General features: G+C 42.6%; 2 protein-coding genes across 7 annotated transcripts in view; one reads left to right on the top strand and one right to left on the bottom strand.

Moving 5' to 3' along the window:
* LOC105011238 (glucocorticoid receptor) overlaps window positions 1-6,620 on the top strand; it is an 81,645-nt gene extending 75,025 nt beyond the window's left edge. For all 5 annotated transcript variants that reach the window (XM_020048032.2, XM_010871111.4, XM_010871107.4 and 2 more), the window contains one exon: window positions 850-6,620. In XM_020048032.2, the coding sequence (XP_019903591.1) occupies window positions 850-1,023 (174 nt within the window). In that variant the 3' untranslated portion in view covers window positions 1,024-6,620. The remainder of the gene's footprint in view (window positions 1-849) is intronic.
* Window positions 6,621-6,956: 336 nt separating this feature from the next.
* LOC105011313 (rho GTPase-activating protein 26) overlaps window positions 6,957-21,673 on the bottom strand; it is a 78,679-nt gene continuing 63,962 nt past the window's right edge. For both annotated transcript variants that reach the window (XM_034293227.1, XM_029120940.2), the window contains exons 21-24: window positions 12,941-12,976; window positions 11,669-11,779; window positions 10,855-10,946; window positions 6,957-8,036 (exon numbers count right to left, since the gene is read on the bottom strand). In XM_034293227.1, the coding sequence (XP_034149118.1) occupies window positions 7,948-8,036; window positions 10,855-10,946; window positions 11,669-11,779; window positions 12,941-12,976 (328 nt within the window). In that variant the 3' untranslated portion in view covers window positions 6,957-7,947. The remainder of the gene's footprint in view (window positions 8,037-10,854; window positions 10,947-11,668; window positions 11,780-12,940; window positions 12,977-21,673) is intronic.

The raw sequence follows: 21,673 nt of genomic DNA, 5'->3' as shown, positions 1-21,673 counted from the left end.
TTATTCTGAGGATTCGGTTGTAAAATGGCTCAGATGTAATGAAACACGAGGACTGCCTTAACTGAATTTCTCCAATAAAAACTGTGGAATGAATACCCCCTAGGACTGTCTTTGTTTCAAGGGTTACAGGGTAGACAGACTAAATTAGTTGATTAGGGTATATTAATACAGTGACATTTAAATGAATGAGCATGTGTATGCACACTTAACCTAGCACAGACGGGCAGGTATCCCAGTGGTTAGAGCATTTATCCAGTAAAACAAAAAAAGTTGCAAGATCCAATCCCTGAGCCGGCGTAGTCTGTCCTTCTGTCCCTGAGCCGGCATAGTCTGTCGTTCTGTCAGTGAGCCGGCGTAGTGTTAAGTCTGTCGTTCTGTCAGTGAGCAAGGCAGTTGATGCTTATTGCTCCCCAGAACATTTTAAATGAGAATGATATACGAGAGATGTTCTCCATCTGGTAAAATGAAAATTAAACAGGCATGCTCATCGCCACTTCTATTCATCAGGATACCAACAAAGCAAACCGTTTCCTACTGTACTTTATAATAGAGAGTAAAATCTGGATGAATACCAGTTACCAGTTGAATACCAGTTACACAGATTCACCATGCATTGAGAGCAGCCAAGACTGTTTTTGTATTCTTCATGTTCGTGTGAGACCATTCAGATTCATTACAAGCTTAGTTTCTACCTATGATATTTATGTCAGAGATGTTCACCATGGCATCAATAATTTGCCTGAAACTTTGCCCTTTACCGAGCGGCGGCTTGTACTCTAGCATGCTCCTCTGACATTTCCTTTGTGATCCCATTGAAAGTCCTCTAAATCTACCTGGATCTTTCCACAGATGGTTGGAGGCCTCTTGCAGATCTGCTTCTACACTTTTGTGAATAAGTCCCTGAGCGTGGAGTTCCCTGACATGCTGGCCGAGATCATCAGCAACCAGCTACCTAAATTTAAAGACGGGAGTGTCAAGCCACTTCTGTTTCATAATGCCTTAAACCATGACCAAATGCCTTAAAACCCCAGCCTCCTCTCCCGCCAGCCAGCAAGCCCCCCGCCTGTTTTCCCTGCGGACAACCCACCAGGACGCGTAAGGATTAATGTTGTGCAAGTGTACTCTAATCGGTTCCCGGAGGAACCAGGTGGATTGAGAAAGGGAGAAAACGCGTGACAGAGTGAGAGCGGAAGAGAAAATGACAGAGTGAGTGTACAAACCAAACTGACCCTTTTGAATGAAACCAGGGCTCTGCTCTTCTGTCGTCTTTAGACCATGAATCACTTAAAAACACTCAAATATTCGGAGATTGGAGGATTTAAATTTTAGCTACGAAAAGTGAAAGGAATATTTTCTATAGATTTTATGCATGCACTCACTGCTGAAATGTTTACGCAAGAATATCAGAAAAGGGAAAATGTGCCTTTTTTTGCTTTTTGCTTTGCGGGCTATCCTAGCCATTTTTATTAAAAGCAATTATTTTGCATAGGAATCTAATATAAAGACCTTTGTATGTATTGTGTCTGTTATTGCACTGGCAATTTCAGCTCTCTCTCTCTTAGCAGACATGTTCTTGTTTAATGTGGGCAGCTCAAAGATCCCCAGAAGTCAACCAGTGAGAATGAACTAATGTAAATGAAAACCAACTTCGTGTTCAATTTCGTTCTCTGCAGCAGGGTGGGGAACAGTTGGAAATCATGGCACTCTTCAAATGTAAATGTTTTAAATGTAAACACATGGTTTGCTCTCTACGGTGATGGCAATCTTGGGAGAGATGAGATAACAATAGTGATAAAATAAGATTGTTGTTGTTTTTCAGCTTGATTTTACACCTGCAATCTAAGGAAAAGTACACTTAACTCATTGAAATTATGAAATAATTTCCCCCAAAACCTGTCATGATTATTGGCACCCCTAGGTTTTTTATTTACTGAAACGTGAAAGACAGTATCTTCCCATTGCTATTTTAAATTTTTTTTCATCAGAGTTCTTCCTGTTTCACTGGGGTATTACTACAATGCCCTCCAAACGTTTTGCCGATATAAGTCAAAAAATACAAAGAAAATGTTGTTGTTTACTAGCTTGGACTTGCATTCAAAAAATACTACAACTCTCTAACATTAAACTGAGTATAAAATGTACTATCTAAGTAAATTTGAGTCTTTGACAACGTTTAATTTGCCATCTATGACGTCACATTTCACTGGGGTACATTTGAGGTGACACACATGGTATGTTAGTTTCCCATTAACATGAGAAAGGGCCGAGAGAACACGTGAAATTTGGATTTTCTTAGTTGACCTTCACAAAACAGACAACACCTGAAAATACCAATCTCCACCATAATGGCAATAATTAAGTAATATAGAACAACTGGAGATGTGATGAACCTGTGTGGAAGAGAACTACACTATATTTTGCCTTCATGTGAGTGGAACCAGGTTCTGTTGTCTGATGAGACAAACATGTCGCTTTTTGGATGCATATTTGGTGTAAAAAGAGCCAATAAACGTGCAGAAAATAAATATACCTTTGCAGGATACATGGCGTCATGGGCATCAAGTACCAGCAGATTTTATGCCAAAACATGTCTGCAGGATAAAAATCCAAAGCATACCTCTAAATCCACATACAAATGGCACACCAACCATAGATTTAAAGCTTTTGCAATAGCCATTATTGTCCATTATTGTCCATTATTGTCCATTATTGACTGAAATCCCATTGGAAAGTTGTGGGGTGAGCCAAAGAGAATAGCCCACGAGCAAGGACTCTGGATCTGAAGGATCTGAAAAGTTTCTGTATGAATGAATGGTCTCAAATCCCTTCCTGTAAGTTCCCCCACCTCATCAAACTTTATACAGTAGGAGACAACTGAGTCCAAAAACACATTTGAAATGACATCTATTTGGGCAGTTTTTAGGAAAATAGTTAAATACATTGAAGCTGTAGCATACCTTCCTGGAAGAGGACCCAAGGATATTTTGCCCCCACACAGTGTGGAGGGTAGGTTAGTGGTACTTATCACCTCATGCCTACAAGCTGTTTGGATGTATTCCCAGAAGGAGTTTGCTACAGGTCATTGGAACTTGATTGTTGTTTCTATGGTCAGATGAGACAAAAAAAATAGCTTATTTGACCAGAAACACCAAAGGTGAATTTGGCATAAAAAGAATGGTCATGCAGAAACCCTAATCTCTTATGTGGTGGTGGTTTTGCTTCTGAATGCCAAGGATACTTGGGATCATCTTGTTGCATCTGCCTGGAGAATATGGCTGGGTGGTCATTGTCTTCTTCCAGCAAGACAATGATCTAAAGCATTCTTCCTGATCCACAAACATTTCTCACTAACCACATAATCAAGCTTCTTCATTGGCCATCCCAAACCCCTGACCTAAACACCATTGAAAACATGTAGGGTGAGAAAAGTGGTACTCCGATCCTTCAGAGTACTTCAATCTACAAGTAAGAATGAAGTACTCTGAATGATCTGGAAAGATTCAGAATGGATGAATGCCAAGATCCCTTGAAGTGTGTTCTTCCACTTTATCAAACATGGTGAAAGACAGTGCATGCCCCCTTAACAAGAAAAAAAGCACAATGTACTAAATGCAGGGGTACAAATCATGTTTCTGAGACGAAAAAAATCACTTAAAGGTTAGTTTTTAATAATTAAAGTGTAAGACTAAGCTGAATTACAACATATTTTCATAGCCTTTTTCTGTTTTTGACCTATCTCCATCAAAGGGGCCAACATTTCTGGAAGGCACTGTAAATAAATTCCCCTTCTGAGTGTGTTGAAGTCATTAAAAGTTGATATCTGGAATTGAATGACATACATTATCCCCAACCCTGCACTGCAACTTTTCTGTGGTTGTTTTGTTTAAAAACCTCAATATGAAGATTGAAGAGTGGACATTGATGTTTGTGGTATTAATGATTCTTAAGGATACTTGATATTAGTCCCGATAGGTTCCTGTCCATGTCTGAGCTTATAACATACAGTATATTAGGTTATGTCCTAATTCAGCAGTGGAGGAGAAAATGAGTCACTAGGTGAAAAATCTGATCATATTAAGTCTCCAAAATTGTAAAATGTGGGCTCACTTTATGGTAAAACCGTCCTTGATTTCCAGGCAAAGGGAAATGGACTGCATTGGGCTAGAGGGATGGATGGGAGGGTGCAGCAGTGACTAGTGATTATACGATTGGTGTGCAGTAAGAGCAAAAAGTACAGAAAGTTACAGCCTGAACTGGAGAACTTTTTTTTTTTTTTTTACATTCACATGTATTTCAAAATTGTCACAACCCTATTTTTATAAAGAGCATATGAACTCTTCTCTGGGAGTTGCAAACACGATGTTAAATGTCACAAGCTGTTAAGTTTGGCCTTTTTTAATGTCTCCTGTATGTATTATCCTAGTGCCAAATCTAGATGAATTCATTTTTATTCATAATGTCAATTTGAAAAAAAGCAGAATTGTTTTCTTATTGCTGTCCAATTATCCCTTTAGCTGTCCTCACAATAGCTGGCACAATAGTTAAATGCGTCTGGGTGCCCATTTATGAAATGAATATTGGTCTGTTATTATTATTAACTACACCAGCTAACAAAGAATATATACGTATTGATTGTTATTCACAAGATCACGTTTTCAAGCCCTTTTGTACACTTACCCTCTTGATGTATACTCTTGAAGTTGCAATGGTATTTTATAATGCTATTAAGGTATGGTGACCAGCACATTTACCTGGGGAAAAAAAGGTCCCCTGTCCTTGCTAAAGAAATTCTCTATTTTTGAGGTACTCTCACCACACACCAGGTATGCCATGTGAAACCAAAATGATTAAGCAAAAATGTGTCCTGAACATTGTTTCCTTTATAAATTCCTTTGTAGTCAGGAAGTCATGTTAAAGTAACTGTCCAGTGAAAATTTTACTTTTAAAGTTTATATACTACTAACTCACACTGAAATAATGTTTTATGGATGAAGCATAGATAGCAGAAAAACATTTTTTATATAAATTGTATCTCAAACCAGCTGTTAAAAATAAAGGTGTTGCCTTTTCCTCATTAGGTTAAGAACTGAACAAAAAAACTGAACTTAACACTGCACAGTTACTTTAACAAACATAAAATGTTAGCTTAAATTGTCATTTTTCTTAAACCAATGGAATAACCAAGAGGTGGATCTCCTGTGTGCTCCTCTTTGCATACGTGTCAGTCAATCATAAGAGTATTTTGGGTGAGGCATAAATATTTTGGCTTACTTTCACATACAGTTTTAACAGAGGACTTTTCTTATGATTGGATAAATCCAATTCATATCTTAATGATTATTGCATTGCCATATATACAGAGCTTAACATATCCTGTGAGATTGAACCAGTGTTGATTATAACATTTCAAGACAACTTTTAGCGAAATATTTTTACAAGGATATATATGTATAGTCCTATACTATTTGTTGTTCTTTTTTTTTTGTAACTAAAGTTTCACTCAAGGCCTTGGGAAAGGTAGTGAACGAGCCATAAAAACATCTGGTTGAAATTCAGGAAAATGTAATTACTGATGCTTTTGAAATAAACTCTCTTTTTAAACTACAATATTTTCAGTACTTTTGAATTTATCAGTTGGATCCTTTGATATGAATAATTTTTGTACATTGGATGAGTAAGACAATTTTTCAGTTTGTTTGACAAATATCAATGTATTGCATGTACTTGTAGTGTTAAAACATGTCTAACTTGTATGTAAAAAATAAATTCTATAAATCATTGGGAAAGACTGCAGTATGAAAGATATGTTTAAGAAAAGGAGGGGGAGGGAAAAGGGACTGGATTATATTTTGTATAGTACAACAGTGACCAAAGCAGAGAAAACAGAAGTATTCAAGCAGTTACATTTAGAGTAGCAAATATTATCAAATGATAGTACTTGTTTTATTTAAAAATATACTTTGTAACAGTTTAGGCTTTGGTTTCTTTTCTATTGCTGTGAGGAATAACCAGTCTATTCAAAAACACAAAAAATTTAAACTGTGTGTGAAAGTAACCTACCTGAGAATTTGGACTTTATTCAGCATTTAATCTTTGTAGTGAAACAAGAGTTTACAATTTTTTTCACTACAAAGATTACTTAATCTTTGTAGTGAAAAAAATTGTAAACTCTTGTATCAACCTTTCTAATTTAATTGATTTTGGAAACTTTTTTGGTCTCAGATTACAATTGGCCTCCAAGAATTTACAACTATGTTTATTCATTACGTCGTTTCAATCCCAGTAGTTAAGAGTCTATTTTCTGTATAAAATACATGCAAATATTATCTTTAAAGACTAAGGGCAGATCATATTTCACTGGTATATGGCTTTCATTAAAGTCTGTTTGTTTTTCAGTTCTGTAAATGTAATCCAGTGTAAAGAATATATTGTCTGTTTGTTAAAAACGTTTGTATTTCCTCTGTATTACACCTCTGTCAGTTGATATTTTCACCTATTTGATTAAATGTTTGACTAAAATGTAGTTCTTTGGTTGCTCTAGCTTTGCTTTATGACCTCAGATAATTATCAGATGTTTCTCCAGATAAACCTGCTCATAAAATAAATAATAATTCACAAGACTTTTCTAAAGCCTCTAAATGTGTCTTAATGGATGACCTTTTTTTTCTTTTAACTGTGCTGGATGACATTCAAAAAGTAAGCCATACTTAAAAGTTGACAGGAGATTCAAAAAAAATAATAATGTCCCTACTGTTTAGCATTGCCAGTAGCAGGGAGTAATGAATCTTGTTTGGTGACTAACAAATACAACCTAGGTGCATTTTGGTCTTGCAAATTGACTACATGATACAATTCCCCATCATTTAGGGATCAAAAGTTGATTGAAAAAAATGCTTATTTTACTATTTAACAGGTCAATAAAATAAGTCAGCGAGACATAAAGAAACTAGCACAGCTTTGCCTGTTCAATGTTGAGTTTTAATGCATAATTTTTTACAACCTTGTTCACGATTCATTTGATCAGAGACTGTTAAGGCTGCCAAAGGAGAATAAAGGACACAAAACCTTTAGCAACTGAGTTGCTAAAACAAATTAAGTTAGTACGCTACAATACAAAATATAAAATTTGATACTTAAAAAATTATACCTCATCAAATGTCATGTATTTACAATGTGAATACACCCCAAAAGAATCCAGTTCAGGATATCATCTTTGAAAATTATTATAAATAAGAGGTTTACATATGAACAAAGTAGTCTAGTTTCACATTAAAATGTTTTTTTTACACTCTCACCCTTTTAAATGGTTCACCTATTAAGGAGGGGGGAGGGGGGATCAGTTATTGGCCTAAATGAAAACAGTTAAAGGTAAAACGTTTTTTCCAGTTTTATCGAGACAACTTTCTCTAGTAGATTTGAGCTAAAAATTGCTTTTAAAATATGACTAACGGGTGAAGACTGAGGATGCTCCCACTGTGCTGTAGCTGTTGGTATACAGCTGTCATGTTCGGTCTTGTCTAGGGGAGTATCAGGGGAATACCGGGCTGCCATGGCAAGGCAACAAGTGCTCATGTAAAGTAGTATTTAATGAAAAATACCATATCATTTCCTGCTAAAAATTCTAACAATCCGCTCCGTATGTCTACCGGACAGTACACTGGAAGATGAGTAGATCTGCAGTCCAAACCATGGGCACTTCAAAATCCCCACCATCTTTGGGCCCAAAACAAAAATACCTTCTAAACCTTCAATTGATAATAGATGCTAAAATGAGTGGCAGTGCATTTCAATGAAAGGACTGTCTGAATAGGGCAATGAGAGCGTCGCAACATGACGCCCAACGACACATGCTGACCATCCACACCAGGAAGTGGCCCCTCCATGCTTCAGTCTTCCAGTCAGCTCCACTGCATGGTTCGTCCAATTCAGACCAGTCCTGGTCCAGGGCTACAGAAACTCCACGTAGTTCTCCGGTATCAGGCCCGTCCTGCCATCCAGCGTGCCTTCAAGCCAGCCGGGCTCCCTCGAGGGATGTACTGGGGGGTTGAGAGACATGCTCACTGCTGAGATTTTCAGAACATTTTACTATTCGCGCACCACAACAGGATGTTAGAGACTTAGACGCAAGCTGAGAGCAAATGTTTGAGTTGAGACTGACGGCTGGAACAGCTGTGCTCCACTGGTTGCACCGCTGTTCAGGCAGCATAGAGCGAACAAGAGCCCTCTGAAATATTGAGCCCAAGCACCTGCTGGTGGACTGACTCACACCGCCTGGAATAACCCAAATTACCTGGTCATTCGTGATTTACGGTGACATTAGTCATTTTGAAATCAATTAACTTCTCTCTGAAATACAGGGTTTTATATGTGAATATATACACACAATTGCGGTCCAACATATTCGCACACATACACTAGATTTTACTGGTTCCTGAATTTCATCAAAAATATGTTGGAAGTAAAGAAGTAGAGGGTCTTTGATCAAGTCTTAACTGAAATTGAGCATTTTTGCGTTAAACATTTTTTATTCTAAATAATTGCAGAGGCACCTACAGTTAGTGATGGCCATTCGAGTCTTCATTACCGTTCTTCTAGCAACAGGATATTATGCTAGCAGTGCTAACTCAGACTTTCTTTTTCAAAATAAAAGCCATCATTGAAATATATAAGGTAATATAGTTAATCTAGTCTTTACATTTTATGTTTAATGTCTGTTCCAATGTTATTCTTGTCTGTTCTTTTTCACGGACTAGATTGTTATATATATATACTATATTGCCTTATACATTTCAATGATGGCTTTTATTGTGATATAGAAAATCTGAGTGCTACCGGCATAATATCCTGATACTAAAATAACGCTAATGAAGCCTCGAATGGCCATCACTACCTACAGTTAAATATTGGAAAGGTTAGATGAGGCTGTGTGGTTGCTTTGCTGTCTTTTGGTACTGGGGACCTTGTGAAAGCCATGATTTTATAATGGTCACACACACACACTTACACAGTGAGGATTTTTTTTTTATCCCCTGCGGATTTCGTAAGTTTGCCCATTGACAAAGAATGGATCAGTCTATAATTTTAATGGTAGGTTTATTTGAACAGTGAGAGACAGAATAACAACAACAAAAATCCAGAAAAACGCATAACGGTGTTTGACCCTTCTGCAAAACATGACTTAGTACTTGGTGGCAAAACCCTTGTTGGCAATCACAGAGGTCAGACGTTTCTTGTAGTTGGCCACCAGGTTTGGACACATCTCAGGAGGGATTTTGTCCCACTCCTCTTTGCAGATCTTCTCCAAGTCATTAAGGTTTCGAGGCTGATGTTTGGCAACTTGAACCTTCAGCTCCCTCCACAGATTTTCTATGGGATTAAGGTCTGGAGACTGGCTAGGCCACTCCAATACCTTAATGTGTTATCTTCTTGAGCCACTCCTTTGTTGTCTTGGCCGTGTGTTTTGGGTCTTTTTCATGCTGGAATACCCATCCACGACCCATTTTCAATGCCTTGGCTGAGGGAAGGAGGTTCTCACCCAAGATGTCCCCGTCCATCGTCCCTTTGGTCTTGGCCATGGTGGAGAGTTGGGAATATGATTGATTGACTGCTTCTGTGGACAGGTGTCTTTTATACAGGTAACAAGCTGAGATTAGGAGAACTCCCGTTAAGTGTGCTCCTAATCTCAGCTCGTTACCTGAATAAAAGACACCTGGGAGCCAGAAATCTTTCTGATTGAGAGGGGATCAAATACTTAGTGTTTTTCTGGATTTTTTTGTTTTTTATTCTGTCATTGTTCAAATAAACCTACCATTAAAATTATAGGCTGATCATTTCTTTGTCGGTGGGCAAACGTACAAAATCAGCAGGGGATCAAATACATTAAGAGACCACTGCACCTTTTTCATTCCTTTCCTATAAAGTTGGAAAGGAAGGTTTTGAGTGAAGAACAGAAGGGTTCAGGTGCTGTGGTCTCTTAAATTTTTCCAGAGATGTTTATATATTTGCATAAAGACTTAATTAAATCACAAATGGGTCATAGTGAATATTGGAAAGATATCAGTCCCTGCGCAGCTTCTGGGTGGTTTATAACATCATCTACAGTATATATATTAAGTTGACCATTCTTGAAGCCAAATTCAATGTCTGATTTGATCTACCAATCACTGCCGTTCCTTATGAGGCTGTCTTTGAAGATTCATCTGGGCTTTGCATCATTTTGTTTTTAAGTTTTGAGAATATTATTTTGTAGACTTGAGGGGCAAAAAATGAAAAGATGATTAACCTCTGAGAAAATCTCCAGTCAGCCACCCCAAGACTTTTTCAGTCTGCTTGTGCTTGTTTGTCAACAGAAAGTAAGGTGTTAGCATATATTGAAAGGGTGATATGCAAACATCTACAAGATTTCTGAGGACCAGCCTATTGCAGCAAACATTTTCTGAAACCTTTATCCATAATAAAACTTCATGCACTACGATGAACTGCATTGATCCAGCAGCAGCTGCAATCATACAGACAATATCGTCATAGTTTAAAACCTATTGTGACATTGTGTACATGAATGCAGTTGTCACTGTATTAAAGCCAATGGATGCAGTTCAATATAGTGCATAATGTTATATTATGGGCCAAAGTTCCAGCACACATCCCCGCTCTAGGAGAATAGGCTGGTCTTCTGAAGTCTTGTAGAACTAGGCAGAGCACACATCCATTTATAAATCTCTCCTGCATTAACTAGAACCAGAGAAAACCCCTGGCTCGTCACATCTCATTGATAGAAGACTTAATAATGATAATAATGACATCCCATATTGTTTTACTTCTTCTACGTAACAATCAACACTGTTCCATACTCACCATTTTCAAAAACAGTCCCTGCAATGAACGACAGCTCAGAGTTATGTTCGGCCTTGCAGGCGTAGAGAGCTCTAGCCTTCTTGCCTGGAATGCTACAGAAGGAGAATAAACAGTTACCAAGAACTCAGATTGAGGATCCTTCCGCTAGTAACTGCTTGAGTAACCCAGGCTGTATCTTCAACAGGACCATAGACTGCACTGTTATGGAGGAACGCAAACACTGTGTGCCTTTAATTACCTTTCCCACCATATACAGTGATTATGAAGTTGGACAAGGGTATTTGTTCCTATGAAGCAAAATTCAGCATTGAATGTGCTTTAAATCTGCCAGCGAGAGTTACTACTTACACAACTACCCAAAAAGCTCCACGGTTATTCTAAACTTTCGAGACCTGACTCAAAGTATTTATAATCTGGAGTTCATCTGAATTACCTGGCTTCATGCACTTCTTAAAGTCTAATAGTCTAGTTGTATCCTGGATTAACCAGAGACGAGCCCTTGATCCACCTGACTAAGACCCTTTTCCCTTTCTGAGCCAAGCTGAGCTTTACTGCTCTGGCCTGCCTACATGTCTGCTACAGTTGAGAATTCATGTTGGCTGAGTTAGAAGAGTGTGGTTCAGGTCTGTTGTGAGAAAAAATAAGCCTCAGAGAAATCAGGACCTGTCCGTTAGTGAACATGTTAAGTGGTAGGACTGGGGGGGGGGGGGTGAGGAGGCGCGGCAGATCGAAGCTCCAGAATTGTCATTGTAAAAAGGGAGGTGCAAGCGAAGCCGGGCGTGGTGGGTGGCACCAACATGTGGTGGTGACAGACCTGATGGGGGAGGAATCGCTGGAGGTGGAGGAGGCCGGCTGAGGGCTGGAGGATGCGGAGAACATCGGCCAGGATGGGGAACGCGGTGAAGTGGGACTGGGTGAGACTGGGCTGTGAGAGACACAAACAAACTCACTGGCAACTAAGACACAGTGACTACATGGACTGGCTATACCCAGTGTCTAGTGGTTATAGAGACTATACCCAGTGTCTAGTGGTTATAGAGACTATACCCAGTGTCTAGTGGTTATAGAGACTATACCCAGTGTCTAGTGGTTATAGAGACTATACCCAGTGTCTAGTGGTTATAGAGACTATACCCAGTGTCTAGTGGTTATAGAGACTATACCCAGTGTCTAGTGGTTATAGAGACTATACCCAGTGTCTAGTGGTTATAGAGAATATACCCAGTGTCTAGTGGTTATAGAGAATATACCCAGTGTCTAGTGGTTATAGAGACTATACCCAGTGTCTAGTGGTTATAGAGAATATACCCAGTGTCTAGTGGTTATAGAGACTATACCCAGTGTCTAGTGGTTATAGAGAATATACCCAGTGTCTGGTGGTTATAGAGACTATACCCAGTGTCTGGTGGTTATAGAGACTATACCCAGTGTCTGGTGGTTATAGAGACTATACCCAGTGTCTGGTGGTTATAGAGACTATACCCAGTGTCTGGTGGTTATAGAGAAAATACCCAGTGTCTGGTGGTTATAGAGACTATACCCAGTGTCTAGTGGTTATAGAGACTATACCCAGTGTCTGGTGGTTATAGAGAATATACCCAGTGTCTGGTGGTTATAGAGACTATACCCAGTGTCTGGTGGTTATAGAGAATATACCCAGTGGCTGGTGGTTATAGAGACTATACCCAGTGTTTGGTGGTTATAGAGAATATACCCAGTGTCTGGTGGTTATAGAGACTATACCCAGTGTTTGGTGGTTATAGAGAATATACCCAGTGTCTGGTGGTTATAGAGACTATACCCAGTGTTTGGTGGTTATAGAGAATATACCCAGTGTCTGGTGGTTATAGAGTAGTTGTGGTTTGATGACATCCAATGCAATACATCGATCTCAATAGACCATCTGATTTTGAACAACGATTTGGGTGTACTATACGTGCCTGTTATACTAATTTTAGGTGACTCATTATGTGTGACGGAAAAAACACAAAGACATCTTGCCTCATGCTTATTAAATTATTTTTGTTATTTTGTGCTATCCGTGTCATTGGTTAGTGACAAAAAGGTGTAAAGAACACATCCATACCTTATTGGGATACTGGTCCGGTTCTTTGGGTTCAGCCTGAAATCATAGATGGATTTCAGTTATTACAGTGAAATTAATAATACAAAAGTTATATTTAAGTCTTGCTGATGCCTGTATTTAATCATATATAGGGCCAATGTGCATGCAGGTGCTGTCATATTTGGAAAACCAGGAATAACTATCTAAATAGCTAGCTCTGCTTGCTAAAGGAGAAAAGCCTTCAACAACTCAATGTCAGCCTAGCATGAAAAGCCCCAATCCACACAGATACACCACTTAGCAGGCATGTGGCTGTTATCACCAATCCCTCAGTCATCCTTCCATCCCCCGATCCAACCCGTCATCCCTCCACCCCCCGATCCAACCCGTCATCCCTCCATACCCCGATCCAACCCGTCATCCTTCCATACCCCAATCCAACCTGTCATCCCTCCATACCCCGATCCAACCTGTCATCCTTCCATACCCCGATCCAACCTGTCATCCCTCCATACCCCGATCCAATCTGTCATCCTTCCATACCCCGATCCAACCTGTCATCCCTCCATTCCCCGGTCCAACCCGTCATCCCTCCATCCCCCGATCCAACCTGTCATCCCTCCATACCCCGATCCAACCTGTCATCCTTCCATCCCCCGATCCAACCTGTCATCCCACCACCCCCCGATCCAACCTGTCATCCCTCCACCCCCCGATCCAACCTGTCATCCCTCCATCCCCCGATCCAACCCGTCATCCCTCCATCCCCCGATCCAACCTGTCATCCCTCCATACCCCGATCCAACCTGTCATCCTTCCATCCCCCGATCCAACCTGTCATCCTTCCATCCCCCGATCCAACCTGTCATCCCTCCATCCCCCGATCCAACCTGTCATCCCTCCATACCCCGATCCAACCTGTCATCCTTCCATACCCCGATCCAACCTGTCATCCTTCCATCCCCCGATCCAACCTGTCATCCCTCCACCCCCCGATCCAACCTGTCATCCCTCCACCCCCCGATCCAACCTGTCATCCCTCCATCCCCCGATCCAACCTGTCATCCCTCCATCCCCAGAGATGGACCATATTTGTTATTTGACAGCAGTCCTGAGATAAATTATATCATGATCCTGTTTATGGGTAGAGCTCATACGATACGATCATTGATTCCCATGTGTCTGGGAGGGGATAAAAACATTTCCAAGCAATTCAAAGTACATTATTCCACTGTCCAACAGATCATCTACAAATGGCGAAAATTCCAGAACACTGGCAATCTACATAGGGTTTGTTGACCCACCAAATTCAGGCAAAGAGCTAACCGAGAGATGCTTAGTGTAATCTGCGTCGATGCCGAAGTGCATGAGTCTATCACAACTATCAGAATGAGACTGCACCAACTTGACCAACAGGGAGGTCAGGAAAGATGAAGCCTCTGCTTTCTCTCAAAAAATGATTTAAAAACACGACGGACAAAAACAAAACACTGTCCTTCAATGGAAGAACTTTCCGTGATTTGCGGATGCTTTTCTGCCTTAGGGCCTGGCCAAATTGCCGTCATTGCGTCAACCACGAATTCCATTTTATACCAGAGAATTGTTAAGCAAGCAAGCAAGTTTATTTATATCGCACAATCCATACATAGAAGCAATTCACTGTGCTTTACAAAGAAAAAGAAAATAGATAGAAAAAATTGCATCAAAAACAAATACTCAAATGAAAACTTAATAAGAAAACATAGAATAAGAAAACAGAAATAGAATAAAAACATAGGAAGCTTTAAAAGCTGTAAGGCTAAACACTGCGGTTAAGTTTAAGTGCTCAGTCACGTGAAATGATGTATAAGTTTAGGGCACGACTAAGTTTATTTCAGTTGTGTGCAGCATAACTGCTAAACACAGCTTGACCATGTTTAGTTTGGACTCTGGGCCCTATTAGCTGACCTGTGTTCATGGATCTAAGAGCCTTGATCGGTTTATATTCTTCAAACATATCAGAAATGTATTCGGGTCCTAAACCATTCAGAGATGTATAAAATAAAAGCACCACTTTAAAATCTATTCTGTAACTGACTGGAAGCCAGTGCAATAATATCTAAATATGTCAAACAAGAAACCAGGAAAGCCTAGTTCAGCCAGCCTGCATTAAAAAGTGTTAATCGTGGCTGCCCTCTCAAGGATCGAACCCAGGTTGCCCCCATGAAAGGCTGCGTCGTTAACCACTACGCCACACAGCTGTACATTTACTGGGTATCAGTAAAGTATATTATTTTATCACGCCGAGTTCGAACATTTCGTTAGACACCATTAACCATTATGTTAAACTGAGTAATGTTTCTTATTAAGTTCGTTCGGTAAGTAAGTAAGTGAGTGAGTGAGTAAGTAAGTGACATTCGCTCTTCTATGCCAGCTCCACTTACACGGTCCAGCAAAGAGCTAATGCTAACCGAACATGGATCTTGCAAAATGAAATTATAAAAATGGCACAAGCAAAGCAACAAAAGAATGAGGAGTAATGGAATAACTGACTCAAAGCCTAGATCTCTAGATCCTATCAAGGGGGGCCACACCAGCTACTGAAGCTAGGGCTGTACTTATATTTCCTGCACTATGAAAATCTGGATTTTTGATGAATGTATGATTTCAAAGTCAATTCTTTGTAACCTTTATCTGTCCCCTGACATGTAAATGTGTTGATTTCATATCCATATGTCAAAATTATGTTTAAAATATACAACTTCCCAGGGGTGTTCTGTGAACTTTTCATACTGCCTCTGAAGCACTTCAAAAATATCGACCTTCTGGTGTAGAAATCAATTTATATTGGTAGGCATGGGCATTCACTGCAATGGCACAAATACCATAGAGTAGATAGTAATGGTTGTGCCTCCTCTTAGCAGAATCAGATTGTGAAAGACGTCTTAGAAGAGACAGACTGCCAAAGAACACCATCTCTTATGCCGCGTTTCCATTGGAAACACTGGTGTTTTACCCTAAAGTCCCGAATTGTTTTTCTGTTTGCAGTGACTCAGGCCAGTCGGCCACTAGGACGTGGCTGAGTAGCCCGGCTCTCACTTTGGTGCCAAGCCCCGGACATTAGGACTTAATGTCCTTAGGGCGGAGTTTGTGGTATGACGCGTGACGTGGTTTGAAACCGCAACATGTTGTTCTATTTGAATGGCAAAAGTGTATCGTTTGCTTTAGGCTTCTCGTAATAGTCTAACAAACAGATCCCTGAAAAAATTACGAAAATGAAGCAACAGTACAGGGAAGCAAAGACTCAGAACGGAAAGTGTTGGAACGACCGAAGGTGATATGATGCCTCTGATTCAATAGAATAATGGAGTGCTGAGACCAAGACGTATCAATTACAACTTAAAATTACCTCAGAATTCTCCTAAATCCTTCTATTAAAGGTAGATTGTTTTGACAAAATACATTGACAAAAATCTAAACAATGGATGCACTGGTTTATTTGCTGTGTCACAAGTGTAGGTGAAGGAGCCGGTTGCAGGAGTTGGAGGAAGGAATGTGTTTTATTAATTAAGTTAAAACGCTGTGTTATAAACAAACTGAGCATGGCGTTATTGTTCATATTACGTAACTGGAAAACCAGATCGCGTTGATAGTTTACTCCTCCCTCCCCACCTGAGCCCCTGTTTAAGTCCTTGGTACCAAATGTATAGTGGAACAGGGACGAATGGAGCCAGCATTAGCATACATCCTGGGTGTAGCCCTGGTACCGGGGTAAAGCACCAGTGGAAACGCGGCATTACAGTGCTGAGGTATAAGAACATGACAAGATCTGATTAAGTACCAGTAAACTACTCTCCTTTTTTTAGCCACTTCTAATCATGAAATCTCTCTCTCTCCTTCTCCCTCCAAAGGAATATGATATTGACGCAAATCCGACTCAGTCAGTGAATAAACGGACGTGGTAATGGGCTGGGGCTGTGCACTGCACTGCACTGCACTGGGCTCACTCATTAACCCAGCACCCACGCACAACTCACTGTGGGCTGACACCTGACACCTGTCTTGATCCCAGCAACACACTGCCTAAGGCTTTAAACTCCACAACCCCAGTCACAAAGAGTGCACCATAGATTCAGATATAGAATTACTCCACAGAACCTAGACATAGGCTATACACGCTTCCTATTTATACACACTAAAGTACAGATCAAGGATCTCATACGCATGAATCCTGTTATTTCTAGGCTGCAATGGATCCCTTCAGTGATTCTAGCAAGTGTTGCCATGGCAATGACCTTAAGTAATTTAGAAATGTACTCAAACACACAAATCACACGCAGCAGTGCACCTACATTGTCCTTTTGTCTCTTGGTTTAAACTACTAGTCTAAACAACTCATTGTTTTTCTAACATGTTTAAAAGAAAGCTGCATCTTTTGAATGCCATCTTCAACACCATAATGTATTTAAGCAAAGAGGCCCAAGGGAGTGTGGTTTATCGGCAATTCACCAGCGCTAAGGGCTGTCATTACACATGACACAAGCCATTGCATAGTGGCCATATCCCATAAAACCCCAAAGAGTCTTATCACTATTAAAAAAAAATGGTTAACAACATTATTATTACTGTAGAAAAATATTGATACGTAAGATCTGGTATAACACAGCCCTTCGCAAATCTGCTGTTAGGGCTTGAACCACCCAGTTTTTAATGTACCGTATCTCTGCCATTCCCGTGCTAGCAGTAAATCTTGGGGCACCTCTTCCCGGGGCAGCATGCCTCTCCCCCCCTATCCCCCCTCCGACCATCAATCTGGTTCAATTACAGTGTGCCGGGTCCAGAGAGCTTCATGAGACAAGGTCTCAACACTGCCAGACTAAAGGAAAGATTAGTTTGGCAGTGTGGCCCCGCCCCCCTCTGAGTCACTCCGCTGCCATTGGGACAGATGTAACATGGGCAGGACACATACAGAGCCATGCAATCCCATTACCAATAGTGATGTTTATTTGCATGCATTCATCAACCCTCTGGCTATTTATTAGGCATTTTGTGACACTCTTTCACATCCAATCCAATATTTGAGTCATTGTGGGAATATTAGGGAGCAGACATATTCACAGCAACAATCTTGGAGCAATTAGTATTTGCCTCACTCATGGACAGAATGAATTTTTTTTCCACAATGCTGGTCTGGAAACTGAACCGAAATTACCTCTTGGTTACTGGTCAGATGCCACTAGGTTTTCCAACACTGTAGCTTTCTTGGCTGTAAATGTGGAACTGTATTCATTTGGGCCCACTTTAGGGAGTGACTGTCTCATATGATAAATGAGAGCTCAACGTTACACAGAGCATGTGAAATTTCAACCCTGACACTGAAATACTATTTGTTTGTGTCTATGTACTGCTCTCCAATCCCTCCAGACTGTAAGCGGAATAGTCACCTAAGCAGCAGATTAATGCCATCTTTGTTCTCACAAAGAACGCAACCACTATATTACAACATCATTTGCATGTTTGTGATGTGTGGACGGCTCTCAGCATACTGTGGTACATCTCCCAACCTATGAAAATATACGCAATGCTTTGTGACTTGCCCCCTTTCGCTAACCAAGGACAGAGTGTAACGAGGACGCGCATGGAGGACACGCGTCACCCCTCCCGACGTGGTGTTCGGCGCGCGTCATCGCCGGCCTTCTAGCCACGCCGCTCCTCCTCCCACGGCACTGTCCTGTCTTGTTATTGCACACACCTGGTGTCCATTCCCTCATTAGATCGCATATATAAGTTCCTGTGTTTCTGGCTGTCTTTGTGTGGTATTGTTCTATGTTTGGTGTTTGTATTGCGTAGCAGTTGCACGCTTGTTTGTTTTACGCGTGCCTATTCTCTAAATAGAAAGAAGAGTAACTACCTCCCTGCGTTTGGCTCCCTTATTTCACGCACCTTGACACACCTTTGACAGAATACCACACCTGAGCATGGAGTCAGCGGGGAGCGACCTTATCCATCAGCATGGGAGCATGATCGCGTCCCTGGGGGAGGCCGTGACAGAGATGGTCCAAGCTATGCGGCGGTTGGAGGCGAGGCTGCCATCTGAGCAGCAACCCCCGACACACAACCCAGCTGGAGTGCCCCTGCCATCGTCTCCACCGTCGCCGAGGAGGACCATACAACTGAGCCTTCCCCAGGGATTCGGCGGGGACGCTGCCCAGTGCTCTGGGTTTTTGCTCCAGTTGGAGCTCTACTTCGCCTCCATCAGCCCTCACCCGGGGGATAGGGAGAAGGTCTCGGCCCTTGTCTCCTGCCTGAGGGGCAACGCGTTGGACTGGGCCAACTCCGTTTGGTCCACTAACGGGCCGGAGTTGGCCCATTACGGGGCGTTTGTCGGCCTCTTCCGGGCCGTGTTCGATCATCCGCCCGACGGCAGGGAGGTCGGCGAGCGTCTCGTGCACCTCAGGCAGGGGACAAGGAGCGTACAGGCCTTCGCCCTGGAGTACAGGACCCTGGCGGCGGGGTCGGGCTGGAACGAGAGGGCACTTACTGATCATTTCCGGTGCCACTTACAGCCTGACGTCCGTAGGGAGCTGGCATGCCGGGACGCCATGTTGACATTCGACCAGCTCGTCGACATGGCGATCCGGCTGGACAATCTGCTAGCCACCTGCGGACGCACCGGGAATGATCAGCCCCCTCCGGTACACCCCGTCGCCAGACCTGAACCCATGGAAGTGGGAGGTGCCGCACCTAGGGAGACGGTGCGGTCTAGGGAGTGTTCCTTTTGTGGGAGGAAGGGACACTCTGCCTCCCACTGTTTCCAGCGTGAAAGGGTTGAGCGGAGGAAGCCTGACACCACTACACCGAGTCAGGTGAGTAGACCACACACACTGTCAGGGCTCTCTGCGAAGCACATGACACTTTTGGTGGCCTTCCCTGATTTTCCTACTAACTCCCAGTGTAAGGCGCTCGTAGACTCAGGCGCAGCTGGGAATTTTATGGACAGCGGTTACGCACGGAAACTGCGCATTCCGCTGGTGCCATTGTCTCAACCTAGGTCCATTACGGGCTTAGACAGCAAACCACTAGGCACTGGTCTCGTTGAGCACGTCACGGTGCCCATCACGATGATCGTACAGCACACCCATACTGAACAAATTGAATTCCACGTTATCCACTCACCTGCTTTCCCTGTGGTGCTGGGTCTTCCCTGGTTGTCGGGACACAACCTGACTATTTCCTGGTCGCAGAGAGTATTGACAGGGTGGTCTCAGGGGTGTCAGGAGAGGTGTCTAGGTGTTTCCGTAGGTGCGACCTCGGTGGAAAGTCCAGACAGTGTCTCCGCAGTGCGCATTCCCCCGGAATATGCCGATTTAGCGCTGGTTTTTTCTAAGGCCATGGCAAGTCGTTTGCCACCACATCGGCCCGGGGATTGTGCTATAAATCTCAAGGGGGACGCTGTGCCTCCTTATTGTCATGTGTATCCCCTGTCGCAGGCTGAGACGGCAGCGATGGAGACCTACGTGGCCGAGTCCCTGCGGCAGGGGCAGATCCGCCGTTCCACCTCGCCCGCCTCCTCGAGTTTCTTTTTCGTGAAGAAGAAGGATGGGGGTTTGCGTCCATGCATTGACTACAGGGCGCTGAATAAACTGACAGTCCGTTATTCATATCCCATCCCCCTTATTTCCCAGTACATCGAGTCAATGCATGGGGCGCGCTTCTTCACGAAACTGGACCTCAGGAGCGCGTATAACTTGGTGAGAATCCGAGAGGGAGACGAGTGGTTGACGGCCTTCAGCACCACCACGGGGCACTACGAATACCTGGTGATGCCGTATGGGTTGATGAATGCCCCGGCAGTGTTTCAGTCCTTTGTGAACGATGTGTTTAGGGACATGCTGGGGCGCGGAGTTGTGGTTTACATCGACGACATCCTCATGTATTCCGCTACGCGTGCTGAGCATGTGTCTCTCGTTCGCAGGGTGCTGAGGCGACTGTTGGAGCATGGCCTGTACGCTAAAGCAGAGAAGTGCACATTCTTCCAGCGAGCCGTCTCCTTCCTCGGGTTTCGAATTACCGCCGATGGGGTGGAAATGGAAGTTGATCGTGTGTCAGCCGTGCGTAATTGGCCCGTTCCTACCACGGTTAAGGCGGTACAGCGGTTCATTGGGTTTGCCAATTTCTACCGGAGGTTTATACGGGGCTTCGGCAAGGTAGCAGCTCCTATCACTTCCTTATTGAAGGGTGGGCCGAGCCAGATCACCTGGACGGCCGAGGCAGACGAGGCATTTCGCACCCTTAAGAGAATGTTCACCTCTGCCCCGGTTTTGGCTCACCCCGACCCGTCACTGCCGTTCATAGTGGAGGTGGATGCATCTGAGGTAGGGATAGGTGCTGTGTTATCCCAACTATCAGGTACCCCTCCTAAGCGTCGCCCCTGCGCTTTTTACTCGCGGAAGCTCAGTGAGGCAGAACGCAACTATGGCGTCGGTGATAGGGAGCTGTTGGCTGTGTTTAGCGCCTTGACTGTTTGGAGACATTGGCTCGAAGGAGCGAAACACCCGTTTGTAGTCTGGACTGACCACCGAAACCTGGAGTATATCCGGGCGGCGAGGAGACTGAACCCTCGTCAGGCCAGGTGGGCGTTGTTTTTTGCCCGGTTTGATTTCACGCTGTCATACGTGCCGGGTACGAAAAACGCCAAGGCAGATGCACTGTCTCGGTTGTGCGACGCGGGTGTGAGGCGGGTAGATGATACACCGATTCTGCCCGCCTCGTGCA

The sequence above is a fragment of the Esox lucius genome, chromosome 7 (assembly GCF_011004845.1).
Source record: "Esox lucius isolate fEsoLuc1 chromosome 7, fEsoLuc1.pri, whole genome shotgun sequence".
In the NCBI taxonomy this organism is placed as follows: Eukaryota; Metazoa; Chordata; class Actinopteri; order Esociformes; family Esocidae; genus Esox; species Esox lucius.
This window is presented reverse-complemented; position numbering and strand designations above follow the sequence as displayed.